Source organism: Falco naumanni, chromosome 15 (genome assembly GCF_017639655.2).
Source record: "Falco naumanni isolate bFalNau1 chromosome 15, bFalNau1.pat, whole genome shotgun sequence".
In the NCBI taxonomy this organism is placed as follows: domain Eukaryota; kingdom Metazoa; phylum Chordata; class Aves; order Falconiformes; family Falconidae; genus Falco; species Falco naumanni.
The window spans coordinates 16,013,717-16,026,921 of record NC_054068.1 but is presented as its reverse complement, the minus strand read 5'-3'; the positions used below and the strand labels follow the sequence as shown (position 1 = coordinate 16,026,921).

The window sequence follows — 13,205 nt, the reverse complement described above, 5'->3', positions numbered from 1 at the left end:
AGTGTTAAACCCGTTACTGATGCTGACAGTTAACAACGGGGGACATTTTTATGATGCACACCAAGAGAGAAAAAAAGCAGCTCTGTTGTCACCTTGAGAATGGACGATGCCTGCAAAACCACACAGAGATCCAGCAGCTACACAACCACGTGCCCAAACCTTCAGTATCAGCTTAAGTAAGAGGATATAAGGCAAATTCTAACAGAGTAACAGAATTAAAAACACACTGTAAGTCTTTCTGAATCCCAGAACCTGAAATCTACAGTGACTATGCAGTTAGTGACAGGTAGGGAAAACCTAGGGCAAAGGGAAGCCCTGATAGAAGGCAACACTGAATTAATTACCAACAGACAAATGCTGGTTATTTTGAAAGTTTGGCAAGTACTGCCACAGGCAGGTTTTCTGTGGGTTTATGTACTGTGTTTATAGTATCTGCATTTGTTCTCCAACAGAAACTCAGCTGAAACAGATACGGAGGAAAGAGTATATGAAACCAAACAAACAACTGCAAAGCATTTTTGTTACATCAATTTCAAAACAATCAAGCAAATATAGTAAAGAACTATTGCCATCAGTCATGTGAATAAGAGTATCTCTCTTGCATTATCAGCATACAATCAAGTTTAAGCAGGCCTATTTGAAATCAATGAAAAAAGGGCAAGAACAAGGCCAAATGTGAAAACAACGTATATTTGTACACCTTCAGACTTTCTGAACAGAAACACAGTATTTCAGCCTACCTGCAACTCCTTAAACTAAAGCAGACACTAAAGCATCCACCTGATACTTCCTTTTTGAAAAACGGATTAAATGATGACTTGGGTATCCATCAGTTGCAGCCAGTACTAGGTACTAATTCCTCATGTTCCCAATGTACGGAACTCAATTCAAGTGTTAACCTCAGACTTTAGCTGTTTAAATGCATTTATCACCTGCAGCCATTCAAGCCCTTCATTCTCTTTCTCTTTAATTGTCAAAAACACAGTTTCTACACAGAGGATACCAGTGTCACCGATGAATTACTTTTCTTTATGACAACTAGTAATAAATCTGGAAAAGGCACATGTTGACTACTGTACAGATTTCACAGAAGCAGACTGAAAGAAAAACAATTCTGTATGTAATCTTTTCATTGCCAACAGTATCATTAACAAGGTAACATTACATGTTGCAATTTAATCATTTGCGGAGAAAAAATTTAGCTTTTCTTCTAAGGCAAACCTCTTTCTTTGGTTCAGTCACTTAACAAAAGCAAATCACAAAACAAGCCTTTTTTTGACAACATGGTAATTCAGACCTTTTACCAATACATGCAAAATACATATATGTATTATAGCTAAGTCTTAATTACTCTATTTCCATACACTTTGCAGAGTACTAATAGCTTAACACTTTTTTAACACTCCAAGCATACGCACAAGTAACACAGCTATTGAGAGATCACATAAATCACTACAGGGGTACAGGTTCAACAGGCTCTCTTTTCTCTTGCACTGAATTTACACTGAAAAATTACTAACCTTGTAGGTAAATATAAACCAGTTTTAAAACTTCCAAATATCTGCACCTGAAACACAAGAACACAATACATGAAAACAAATTTTCAGGCTTTGGAAGACGAACAAGTTCCATAAAGTTGCTTGTAAAGGCTGGTTATTGCTACCCTCCATTGGTAGATTTCGGTATTGCTAACAGGCACATTCTGAACAGAAGTATTGGACTCCTTTCTGTTAACACATTTCAGTTCAGTGGATTTCTGTTGCTTTGCGTACTTTAAAAGAAAAATTAAATCACCATCCATTTTTTTTTTCTGAATTACAGAGCAAGTAGCACAACTGTGTTTCCTTCTGCTTAAACAACATACTAAAAACGTTTCAGATCCCACATATTTAGTTTATTATGCTGGATTTTTACTAGCACTGGAGGTTTAAATAATCAGGTTTCCACCATAAGCTGTCTGAAACCACATTCTCATTAACTTAGCCAAGCCTCGCAGGGAGATCGGACTCATGTGCTAAGTCTCAAAGGGGAGTGGTGAGACTTCAAAGTAAAAATATCTACACATTTGGACTAATTTTCAACCAGTCAGTCTTCTGATGTCTTTTCTGGAGCCACCTTACAGACTTGCATATTCTGCTTTAATAAGTCTCATACACTAGCTTGATAGCCACCTATCTGTACGTCAAGTGACCCACTTCTTATGTGTTACCCCTTTGGGATAAGAAAAAAGGGAGAGATGGGAAAAGGTGATGTTTTGCAAGTAAGTGTCTTGATACTTCACTAGACTAAGAAGCAGTATGAGTGCTTCCTCATTATTATTTTTTTATCACTTCACTCATTTATCCCCTCACCCCACACCCACCAAAAAGCACATGCTGGCAGTAAATTTAATATTGAAAGTTCACAGCTTCTCAAACTAGAAAAGACTGCAAGAGATGCCACAGAATTAGCATCAATATCGTACTAGATCTTGATAAAAGCATAAAGGCATCACAACGCTAGACATGTAATAATTATTACTATTTCTAATCCAGGATAATAATAAAAGCATTCTCTGTGAAACTGTTTGGGTTCAATCAAATCAGGATTTATATGGCTATCAAAAACATCTGAGAAGTGCTTTTGCACAGTTAAGACAACTGCTGATGGATTCGGAAAAACGAAATGTGCTTTTACATTATCAAACAAAAATACTGTGTTCAGCTGAATGGCAAAGAGAGCCTTTACTGAATAAACAACCCTGTAAGCACTCATAAACTTACTGATACAACATATATGACCTTTACCAAAAGGAATGAGACAACATCTGCTGTTGTACAATGATGTGGAGTATAAGAAACACTGAATTATTATAAAAGACACCCACACCCACACTTCAATCCCTCTCTCATCAAATCTGGAAAGATGGAAGAGGAAGTGGGGAAATCAGAAGTTTTAAAGGATTTTGATTTATTATTTGATTTATTTATTATTGGATCGGAATTTAAACTGTTGAAGCTCTGTAGCCATGTACGTATTTAAAGCATCCCAAATATGGGACACTACTACAACTTGAGACATGAGCATTAGTTTCTGTGTTGTGCCAACACTGCCGATTACGTTTTTGTTCTATGTGGACAGAGAGATGTATTTCCGTTCATAAGATAACTTAAGACTTCACAGTACTGTAACAGACCCCTTCAACTCCTTTATGTTATTGTTACTATTTATCCTACATTTCTGTGAACTTGTTCATATTAAATTCCGAAGTTCCTGAAGGGCTTTGCTTGTGGTATGTGTCCAAATATGTCCTCACTATGCACAACTTGGAAACGCACAAAAGCTTGGAAAGTCCTCGCTACCAAAATCCCTCCATCAAGTAGAATTTTCTGAAGCTTGTCAAATTAAATGGAGTTAATCTTACTACTTCCATTTGCAATCACAGTATTTTCATAACTGAAGCATGCGAAGTATACATTACCTCTTTTCCGATCTACGAGGCGCCACGCAATACTCTTGACAGAAAGCTGAAGGCATTATGACAACTGTATCCTAAATTCCACTGTATAAGTACTTACTTGTTCAACAGGCAAATATTCATATTCAACTGGTCAAAAAACTTTTTCTTAAGATGCTTTCATGTAATGTTTTGGGTTGTTCAGTTTCAGCGTAATTAAAGCCTTTCTTACGGTCAGAGCCTTGCTGATGCCAAGAACAGTTCTCACTTACTAGGAATGTTTCCTTCTAAGCACATTCCCTTGAGTAAGAGAGCAAATGACACAATTGCTAACTTCTATAAATAAAGTAACAGTTTAGGATACCTAGTTTTACCCCATCCTCCATCTGCTTTTCCAGCCTTTTCCTAAGTGGAACAGGAAAAAAAAAAAAAATGCATGTGCACAGACACATTCCACATGCTCTCTATACATTTAGATTCGTGAAGCCTAATTTTCCTTTACTTGGTATCTGATTTTTATAGAGCATGTCTTACCTACGTGTTTAGTGAGAAACTACAAACTAAATGTGTATGTTTAACTTACAAGTTTATTTTAGCTGGATTCGCTGCATCTATGACTGAGAATGAACAGCTTAAACATTAACTTATCACTTTACACTACAGCTAAAGCTGAGGACATTGGACCAGATAACACTCCACCTTCTCGGAGTGTGTACTCAAAACTTACATCTTACAAGTAGCTAAACCAACAGATTTCCCAAAGGTTAGTGATTAACTCAGACGACTGAAAAATTACAACAAAAGACTGTCAAAGTTGAACACAGTTGAGTTCAGCAGCTGTTCTCAACAGATCTGTAAAGAATTAGAAAAATAACATTACAGTAATTTCCAGATTCTAACCTGGCGTGCTGAACTGAACCATCGTTCAGTTCCCTTCTACTCTCCAGAAAAAGGAGAATTCTTCCTTGATGTAATGACAGCAGACAAAATGCAGTTAGGCTCTGAAGAGCAGACTTGAGAAAAAAGGAACTGGCATGCTCTTGTCTCTAATATTTTGAAGAACAGCAAAGAAAGATGGCCACGGCCGTTTTAAATGGTACTAACTGAAAAGCGAACTTCAGTTCAGTGTAGAACACACTACACAATGTGTGCTTCCTCTCAGTCACGCTACAGCTAAGCCCAGTGGTCAGCTGTCACTTGTGGTAGGGCTTGTAACTTCCTTCCCCTTAGTGACAGCTTCTCTAGGCTGAAGCCATCAGTTATTTTGGTGAAATCCCCTACTACAAGCCTTCGGCAGGGTGTACCATAGCACGCACTGTTTCGTACCTGCACTGCTTCCTCTGCTATTTAGCCTGTCAGACCGGCAGCCCACTCCTCCTGCTCCTGACTATGGTCTACAACACTGTTCACTGGGTGAGAGGAGAGCGGTACACCACCACCTGTGAGGTTTGCTCAAGCCTCTTGGAAAATTTATTGGTTTTGCTCAGAGAAAACTACCAGACACGTGTAGCACTGACTCTATCAACCTCCTGTAACTCTGCAGAGGTGGCTATCGCTGAGCAGAGAGCGCTCCTTCCATATTATACATCACTAATACGATGCCCATAACACAAGAACCACCTTGTAAACGTGAGTATACTTCACACACAAAACCACACGCCACATAGATACAGCTAATGCAGAATTCACATTCTGCCAATTTCTAAAAACACATTCCAAAAAACAGGTTAAGAGGATCCAAAATGAACAGTGGGTTTAAGTCACTCATGTCAACACTGTCTGCCACTATGGCAGGACCAAAGAGCATTAAAGATTCTGCTGGCTGAATTTGGTTTACTATTCCAGCTAACAAGTCTTTATTTTCAGCTACTGTTATCTACAGATAGATGACTACAGCTACAAATCTCCACTCTTATTAACCATGTTAGCAGAGGGATACAGTTAAACTATATTCAATTAAGCCAAAAATCCAACCGAGTCCCCGTAAAACCATCTGGAGTTGTAAAAGCAACTTCCCTGGCTTCTCTTTAATGCAACCCTTATTAAAAAAAGCACAGCTCTGCATAGGAGAAACTAATTTCAATGGAATGAAGTACTAGCAAAACCCCATCTTCAGTGGAAAGAGACGTTACAGATTTTCAGCTCAATACACAGATTTATAGACTTGTTCGTGTACAAAAACCCAGTTCCTTTAATTTTGTAAGATGTGTCAGTTTAACTACCCATTAAGAAGAGCATGATCTATGTAACGTGGCGTTGCTGGCATTCCACCTTAACAGACATATTCAAGACTGCAGGTCTTAGGGCTAGAAGCCCTGCTACTAGTGAAGATCTGAATTTCAGAAGATTCTTTTTTTTAACACGATACTTATCAGGCATGCATGCATGTCTGATACGTTCCCATATAATCTTAGTAAATAAATATTAATGAAACTACATGTTCTCACATCTTATACCCTTTGTTTGACTACAGTAGGTCTAGTTTGTCTTTGTTCCTATGTGTGATAGAAAAAGTTGACCTTTTTGACCAGAAATCCCTTTGGGTTTGTTCTGTTGTGGGATTTTTGTGGTGTTGTTTTTTTTTTAATACGGAAAAATAAACATTACTTTCATTGGTGAATACTTCACAAAGTAAACAGGCACAAAATGTTGTTTTTATATATTAACAAATAGAACAGCGTCCTACTCACATCTGCATTAGGCCACAGCTCTTTTATAACGTTTTCTATCCTGTTCACCACTTCCATCCGCATTCTCTCTTCTTCAGGTCTGGGAGACATATACTTATAAAAGTCAATGATTTCTTCATGAAGACTAAGAAAGAAAAAAAGAAAAAAAAAAAACCAGAAAGTCAGGAAAAAAAACACAGGAGAATGAAATAGCAACTACTCTAATCGAACATGCTTTTCAAGCTCCTAGTTACCCATTTAGTTAAGAGGCAGTTGAAGAGTAGCGTGCAATGAAAAAAAGCCCACCAGATTTACAACACTTAGTACTGGTTAGTTCTACATCAGTTTCTTAAGCCATAGGTCAATATTGCACTGCATTTGCTAGAAGTGTGGAGGCAAATCTAAATCCAAGCGCCTCAATTCACATTGAAAATCACACTCCGTATTTTAATGCCAGCATAACACAGAAATGGTTCGGTCTTCAGCTAGGAATGCAGCTGTAAGCTCCGAGTACACACTTCCCAAAAATTTAAACAGGAGGTTTTCAGCCAACGCTTCCTAGTCAGCCCCTTGGCACCAGCTAGGGAGTTTCAGGCATCAGTCTGTGTTCAGTACCAAGCTTTTAAAAAGTTGATAGTCATTGTGCCAGTACTAGAGCTAGAAAAACTGCTTCTTTTTACTGCTTAGAGAAGATGAATAAACTACAAATGCACCCGCTCCCCATAACAAGAAAATATGTAGTACAAGTGCAGAAGTGGTGGCTCAGAAGAATAAGTGATTGACAGACAGTTAACCCATATATTTGACAGTTTACTGTATTACATGTGCTTCTCACAGTCAGTAAGTCATGTTTAAACTGCCTATTATTAGAGATGAAATAAAAATGTCTTCATACAGCGCCACAAATTTCTACGCTTCTGTAATACCAACAACACATCACCCTCTTGACTAACAACATTTTTGAACAAAAAAACAGACGCAACCCTTTCATTTCAGCCACAGAGCAGCTAAATTAATTTCATTTGTTTCCTGCAATGGCCATTACAGTAATAGCTATTTTTTTAAAATGTATTGTTTCTAGTTACCACATACAACTGCATCTCTCCTTAAAGCTCTGAGGGACCATCGGGACAGAGCAATTCATTAAGAGCAAGCCCTCAGATGAGATGTGGAATCTAATACTTCCCTACCGTACACACATTTAAATAAATCAAATGTTAATAACTGGAAGTTGTATACAGGTGTCAACAAAACAGATTAAAATATCTGAAAGTTGTATTTAACGGAGTCAGGGTAAGGACAGAACTCAAACCATCTGGCATTGGCATTATGTTCTTCGATACTGCAGCATTATGAACAACACAAGCTTCTTTCTCTCCAAGATGAAGGAATAAAATATTTACATTACTTTTCACTGAGCATCTACTGGAATTCCCTACACACACACACGGCAAGGGGAATAGTTATAAAAGCCTAGCAACCTGTGGTAGCCATCATCACAGCTCTCTGTAGCTAACGCAAAAACTCCTCTGACAGAGCTCCTCCAAAGGGAGATCCAGACAGATACCCAATTTAGCTGTTCCAAAACCACCTTTGGAGAAGCTTCTCCTCATTTGACACCTACAGACGGAGACTCACAAACACTTCAACTAAAAACTAAAATAAAACCACCCCTCCGCAAAGATCTCCTGCAAAAATGCAAGGTGCCACCTCCCCCCTCTCCCCCGCCTTGCTGGCACCAGCACCGAGCCCCGCTCACACACATCATCTCAGGTACCACAAGGATGTTCTGAGCAACGCAGCTGCAATAGTCATACTGATAAATGCTGTTTTCAGCATGTATTTTGACACTGCTAAGAAATTTCGTACCTCCTCCTACAGCTGCTTTCTTGCTTTTCCTTGGAAGGTTACAACCTGGGGTTAACATGCACGTTCCGAACCACCACTGCCATCCCGGGCACGGGCTTCTCTGGCTTTTCAGCCATCTCCTGTCCTGTTCTTCACTGTTAGTCAACATAGTGGCACTTAAACATTCTTAAAGTTATCCTCCTGTTGCAAGAATTGAATTCCCGTGAGAAGTGCGTGACAAAGGGCAAGTTGAGCACTCCAGCAACCAAGTTCACTCTCCGTCCCCACTGCCAGTCACACATACCGAACTGCTAGTTTAGTCTCCGTGTGCTTGATCATTAAGGTAGCATTCAAAAACAGGAGCAACTAGCGAAACAGGCAAAAAATGCGATAATCAAACTCCAGAAAATACGAATTATTTTTCAACTGTATTTGGTGAACCAGCTTATGGGAAGACCTGGGAGTCAGCCCAAGGCTTCCTACCATGTCTGGCAAGCTCTTCACTTTCTTTGTGGACTACACAGGGGGGAACTGATCAAGTTAACACAGACCTGCTTCTGCCTCTGCTCCTCTGGACTACCTGGAACAGACTGGTTATACCCACAAGGCACAAGATTTGCCCCAGAGCAATGTTTTTAGTAATAGAAGATGGAGTGCACGCCATGAGGAGTGTCACCACATCATCTGAGGGCACTTAATGGCACAAGATGTGCTGGGATAATACCGAGAGACTATCCCTGGGGAGAGATTCACGTATGGCACAACACAAATCCATACTGCCCGTCATTAGTGGGCCCAGCTGCTCCTGGGCTTCCGCTTTACGGGAGTTAATTGTTCCCCTGCCCCGTAAGGGAACTTTGGAAGAACAAGGCAATCAGAAATGAGGTCCCTGAAGTGCACAAAGGGCCAAGCCATGCACACACTGCAGTTCTCAGGGCACTTCTCTTTATTAACTCCACCGACACTTTTAATCGAGATAATTATATCAACTGGCGTACTCTTCAGAAGCTCATAAAATAATGATGTATTGCCAAAATCAGAGGTATTTCTTTTTTTTTAAAAACATAAAAAACATATGTCTACATCTCTTTCAGTGGGATCCTTCTTGGTCTTAGGTAGTCATAGAAAGCTTTACGGCAAAACAAAATATTAAGCAGCACGCAAACACACAGAAACATGTATAACACATGCACTGGATGTTACTGAACAAATGCAGATGTAGAAAAAAAATAAATTTGAAATTTTTCAATGATAAAAGAAAGGCTTACAGATTACTAGAGAAAGTTCCCACCACCACACCAGCTGGAAATATTACAGACCTATCTGCAGCTTCACCTGCTGCAAGACTGCATGCTGCTAGGACCGCCTGTGCTGCACGGAGCCAGTGTGCAGAAGGCAGGCAGAAGCCATAAAGGCTCCAGACTACACCTAGACCCATTATTTCCCTGCCCAACAATGACTGCTGCCAAGAAATAAGGGAATGATTAATTAAAGCCAAGACAAACAGAAGCAGCCACATGCAGATTTCAGAGCAGTACAACATGACTTAGAGGTGTGACTCCAATTAATGCCGAGTTAACTCAAGCTGCATTGAAAATTAAAACTCAAGGTTATTCACTGTCTTAATCAACATCTATTATAGTTGCTGCTTTTCAAAACAATTTGTTTGGATTAATGGAGTCTGTTTACAAGAGTCTCTAGTGGAATTTTATATCTTTAACCAAAATGAAGATCAAAGAGACCGAGAAGTTATTTTTGGCATCATAACAGTATTTTATTATTTAATGCCATTACATTCATCAGTTATTTTAGATAAAAGTCTTTAAAAAGAGACTTGTTTGTAGAAGGAAATTATGCTGTAATAAACCTGATTTCATTATGGAGAGATACTTCATTTGGCTTTATAGTCATACTGAAGCATACCAACACCCAAGACCTACTCGGGATGGATGGAGAGAGGTCTCTGCAATGCATAAGAGTATTAGTTTACTGGTTTTATTACAGTAAACAGCAATAAACAACTGGGTCTTTGTCCCATGCTTCAGGAAATCTTAACATGTGGGTAAATGAAAAATTAAATAGTCTCTTACGCTTTCTCTGAGTATGTTCTAAAACAAAGTACTAGCTACATCACACCCTGTTTTCAAGCCTGGTAAGCTGATTACATCAGAATTTCACAGACAGAACACAATTACAGGGAAGAGAAGCCACTAAATTTAGTGGATTATAGCACCTGTTATGTTCATCTGACAGAGATAGTGATGCACCATTAAAAAATAAATTATGGCTGCAAAAGTTGTAATCGCAAACTTCCCACTGTATCATCACTGAATAGCACCAAGAGGAATGCGAGTCTGCTAGACTCAAGCTGTTCAGGTGAAAAGCTGCAGCTTTTGCGCAGGTGCAAGTGCTACAGAACACCGCACATCACACCTCCGTCTTAGCTGGATCACACCTTACTTTATTTTGTAGCACAACTTGTGGGCTCTAAATGTGCAACTCAGGATTTCAAACTCGTTTACATCTATCCCAGATGTTTTTCTGGAGCATGAATCTTAATGCACCTCTGGCAATCAATTAAAAAATAATCACATATGAACACAGCATTATTTCTGTTTTATATGCACAGCACACAGACAGATACACGGACAAACACATACGCTTGACCGTATGCTTCAGTCACCTTACACATAAAGCAGCACACCTCGCTACTGCTGTACATTAGAACTGGAACCAAGAGCGATACTGCGAGGCATGTTGCTTTGTGAAACCTAACTGGAGATACAAGAAGTTTTACTTTTTGCACTAGGATCCTGACGCAGATTTAATGACCGGCCCACTGTGCTCACTGATTCTGGCAGCTGGAGGAAGCCAGCCCAACACAGCCAATGCCCAGTGCTTGCCAGCCACACCAGCAGCTGCCCTGCATGGGACCATGCCCTGCATGGACCTCCCCTGCCTGCCCCCGGCAGCTGAGAAGCAGAGGCACAGTCCTGGTAAGCTGAGCAGCCAGCAAGGGGAAGAGAATTCTGACTGGTTTTGTTTAATCACAGGATAGCAGTTACGCGTTGCCTTTGTGTGCCCACACAGCAGTATTACTAACCAGAGTAATATGTTTTAATTGAAAAGTTTCCTCCTTTTGTCATTCTGGAATCGTGTTATACTTCTACTCTCCTCTGGCTCTTCTTCACTCTTCATTTCACAGGAGAAATTATGCAGGCATGCATATTCTAATTTCTCTCATCAGGGTGTTACCCACAGCTTCTGCTCCAACTGTTAAAAACGAGTGGGTTAAAAATCTTGCTCATCCATCCCAAAGAGTTTCCTCTGCCTTGAGCAAAAATATTCCTTTGCACAGGAAATGCTGTTTGCAAACATCACTAAAGGTAATTTAAAACAATGGATATTAACCACATGCAAAAGAATCGTACAGTGCTCGTGCACCACAGTTTGCTCTTTGGCAGGTTTTTCTGCAGGAAGCTTCGTTTTCAGAATCATGAAAATCTAAATTATTTAGAACCTCTGCGGATGGTGGTCAGAAGTAAGCAATGATTTTTGCCTTCCCAAACTCTATGCTTTAACATGAATCACTTGTGATTTAAGACTTTGATTTTGTATCCACACTTGGATGGGATGTTTGCAATGTACCCCTGTAGCACTAAATAAGCCCTCTGTATCTGAATTTTCTTTGGATGAGTAATTCCTACAGGACAGTGTTTAGATGCCCCTAGCGTTTTAAGTCTCCTCGGGGGGGTGGGGTGGGGGGAACAATGAGAAATATTGTAGATGTTCAGGTTTACAGTTGTTTTTGAGGAAGACAGCAAAAGAAGATGAATCCGAGGTGTTTTAGCATCTTGAAAGCATCAATAGTTAGAAGTCCTAACTGCATCCATCCCTCCACTCCCGAGAGGAAAGCTAGCATGGCACAGGAGAAGAGAGAGTAACTTAACTCTGGTCCTTTGGAAGTTCCACGAACTAAACAAAGCTCTTCCCTCCCCCATCTGCAATCTACTTGATCCTAAAGCGGTTTTGAACAAAATTGCAACAAAGGTAAAGGAAAGACACAGAGAGCCCAATCCTCTCTCTCTCCCCCTTCAGAATTATGCAATTTTTTTTTAATATTTATTTTAAAAGTAACATTGACACTCTACAAGATGGGGAATCCAACAGCTTCCCAAACTAACTTTCTGTTTTAACATTAATCTCCCACGAGCTTAATAAAATAATTTCTAGACTACTACTACCATCTAGACGTGTCGAATAATGAAGCAGGAACAACAGCAGACACTGTGAAGATCATAAATTGTTTTCCCACCTACAAACTCAAGCAAAACCAAACAATTTGAATCATCTGCTGAAGTCCTCTACTTACCGCCTGGGCCTCTGGAGCAGAAAAATTCTTTTAGTATTTGCTGGTTTAAGCTACTGAAAGCACACCTAAGTGCATCTGCAGGTGATTTAACAGGCAGTTAAGTTTCACATTGACTGATACATCAGTCCTCATGAGAAACTAAAATTGTGCATAATAAAGAAAACAATTTTCAAAAGCCTCAGAGACTCTGACCATTACTTCTATATCCTTAGTTACTAAACCATATGAATATATTATAGGTCACATATATTGAGCCGCATATGCCCTATGGGAGCTTTAAAATGAAACATCCCAAAAAACATCCTGATTAGTAACCTGACAAGTCACACATTTTTCCTCAGTTTAGTTCACCCGTTTGAAATCCAGCTTCACAGACCATCTTTCCACAGTTTACCTAAAGACACACATGCAGAAAAAACACAGGTATTCCACTGCCATATGATTACTAAACAGCACTAAAACCCAGGATACCTACTGTATAAACCGATTCCCAAGATGCAAACAAAGAATTACACTTTGCAGAGGGCTAGGTAATGAGATTTATTTCTGTCCCCCTCCATTAGAGCCAGGTGTTTGTCACCACTCCCTGGCTTCCCAGCGACCAGGTCTGTTATAACAGGATTACACAGGCCTCCCTAATCCATCTAGGGCAAAGTTAGCCAAGTTAAACCCCACCACCTTCATCAGTTCAGCTAAAGCAGCCAACTTCTCCTAAGTGTAGCCGGGCACTCGACGAGGAGCCCTCGAGGACAGCAGCAGCCGTCACTTCCACACGGATGGCATTGGGTGAAAAGAGAAGAAAAGTAGAAGAAACACCTTCAGCTGGTGTATCTACAACCAGAAGACACCCCTCCAGCCACCAAGCAACATCTGAGTAGCT

At 39.9% G+C, this 13,205-nt stretch overlaps 1 protein-coding gene across 2 annotated transcripts in view; it reads right to left on the bottom strand.

Annotated features, from left to right (window-relative positions):
* The window catches only part of TENT4B (terminal nucleotidyltransferase 4B), a 42,670-nt gene that overhangs the window by 14,747 nt on the left and 14,718 nt on the right, over positions 1–13,205 (bottom strand). For both annotated transcript variants that reach the window (XM_040615047.1, XM_040615048.1), the window contains exons 2-3: positions 6,127–6,250; positions 1,521–1,567 (exon numbers count right to left, since the gene is read on the bottom strand). In XM_040615047.1, coding sequence (XP_040470981.1) covers positions 1,521–1,567; positions 6,127–6,250 — 171 coding nt within the window. The remainder of the gene's footprint in view (positions 1–1,520; positions 1,568–6,126; positions 6,251–13,205) is intronic.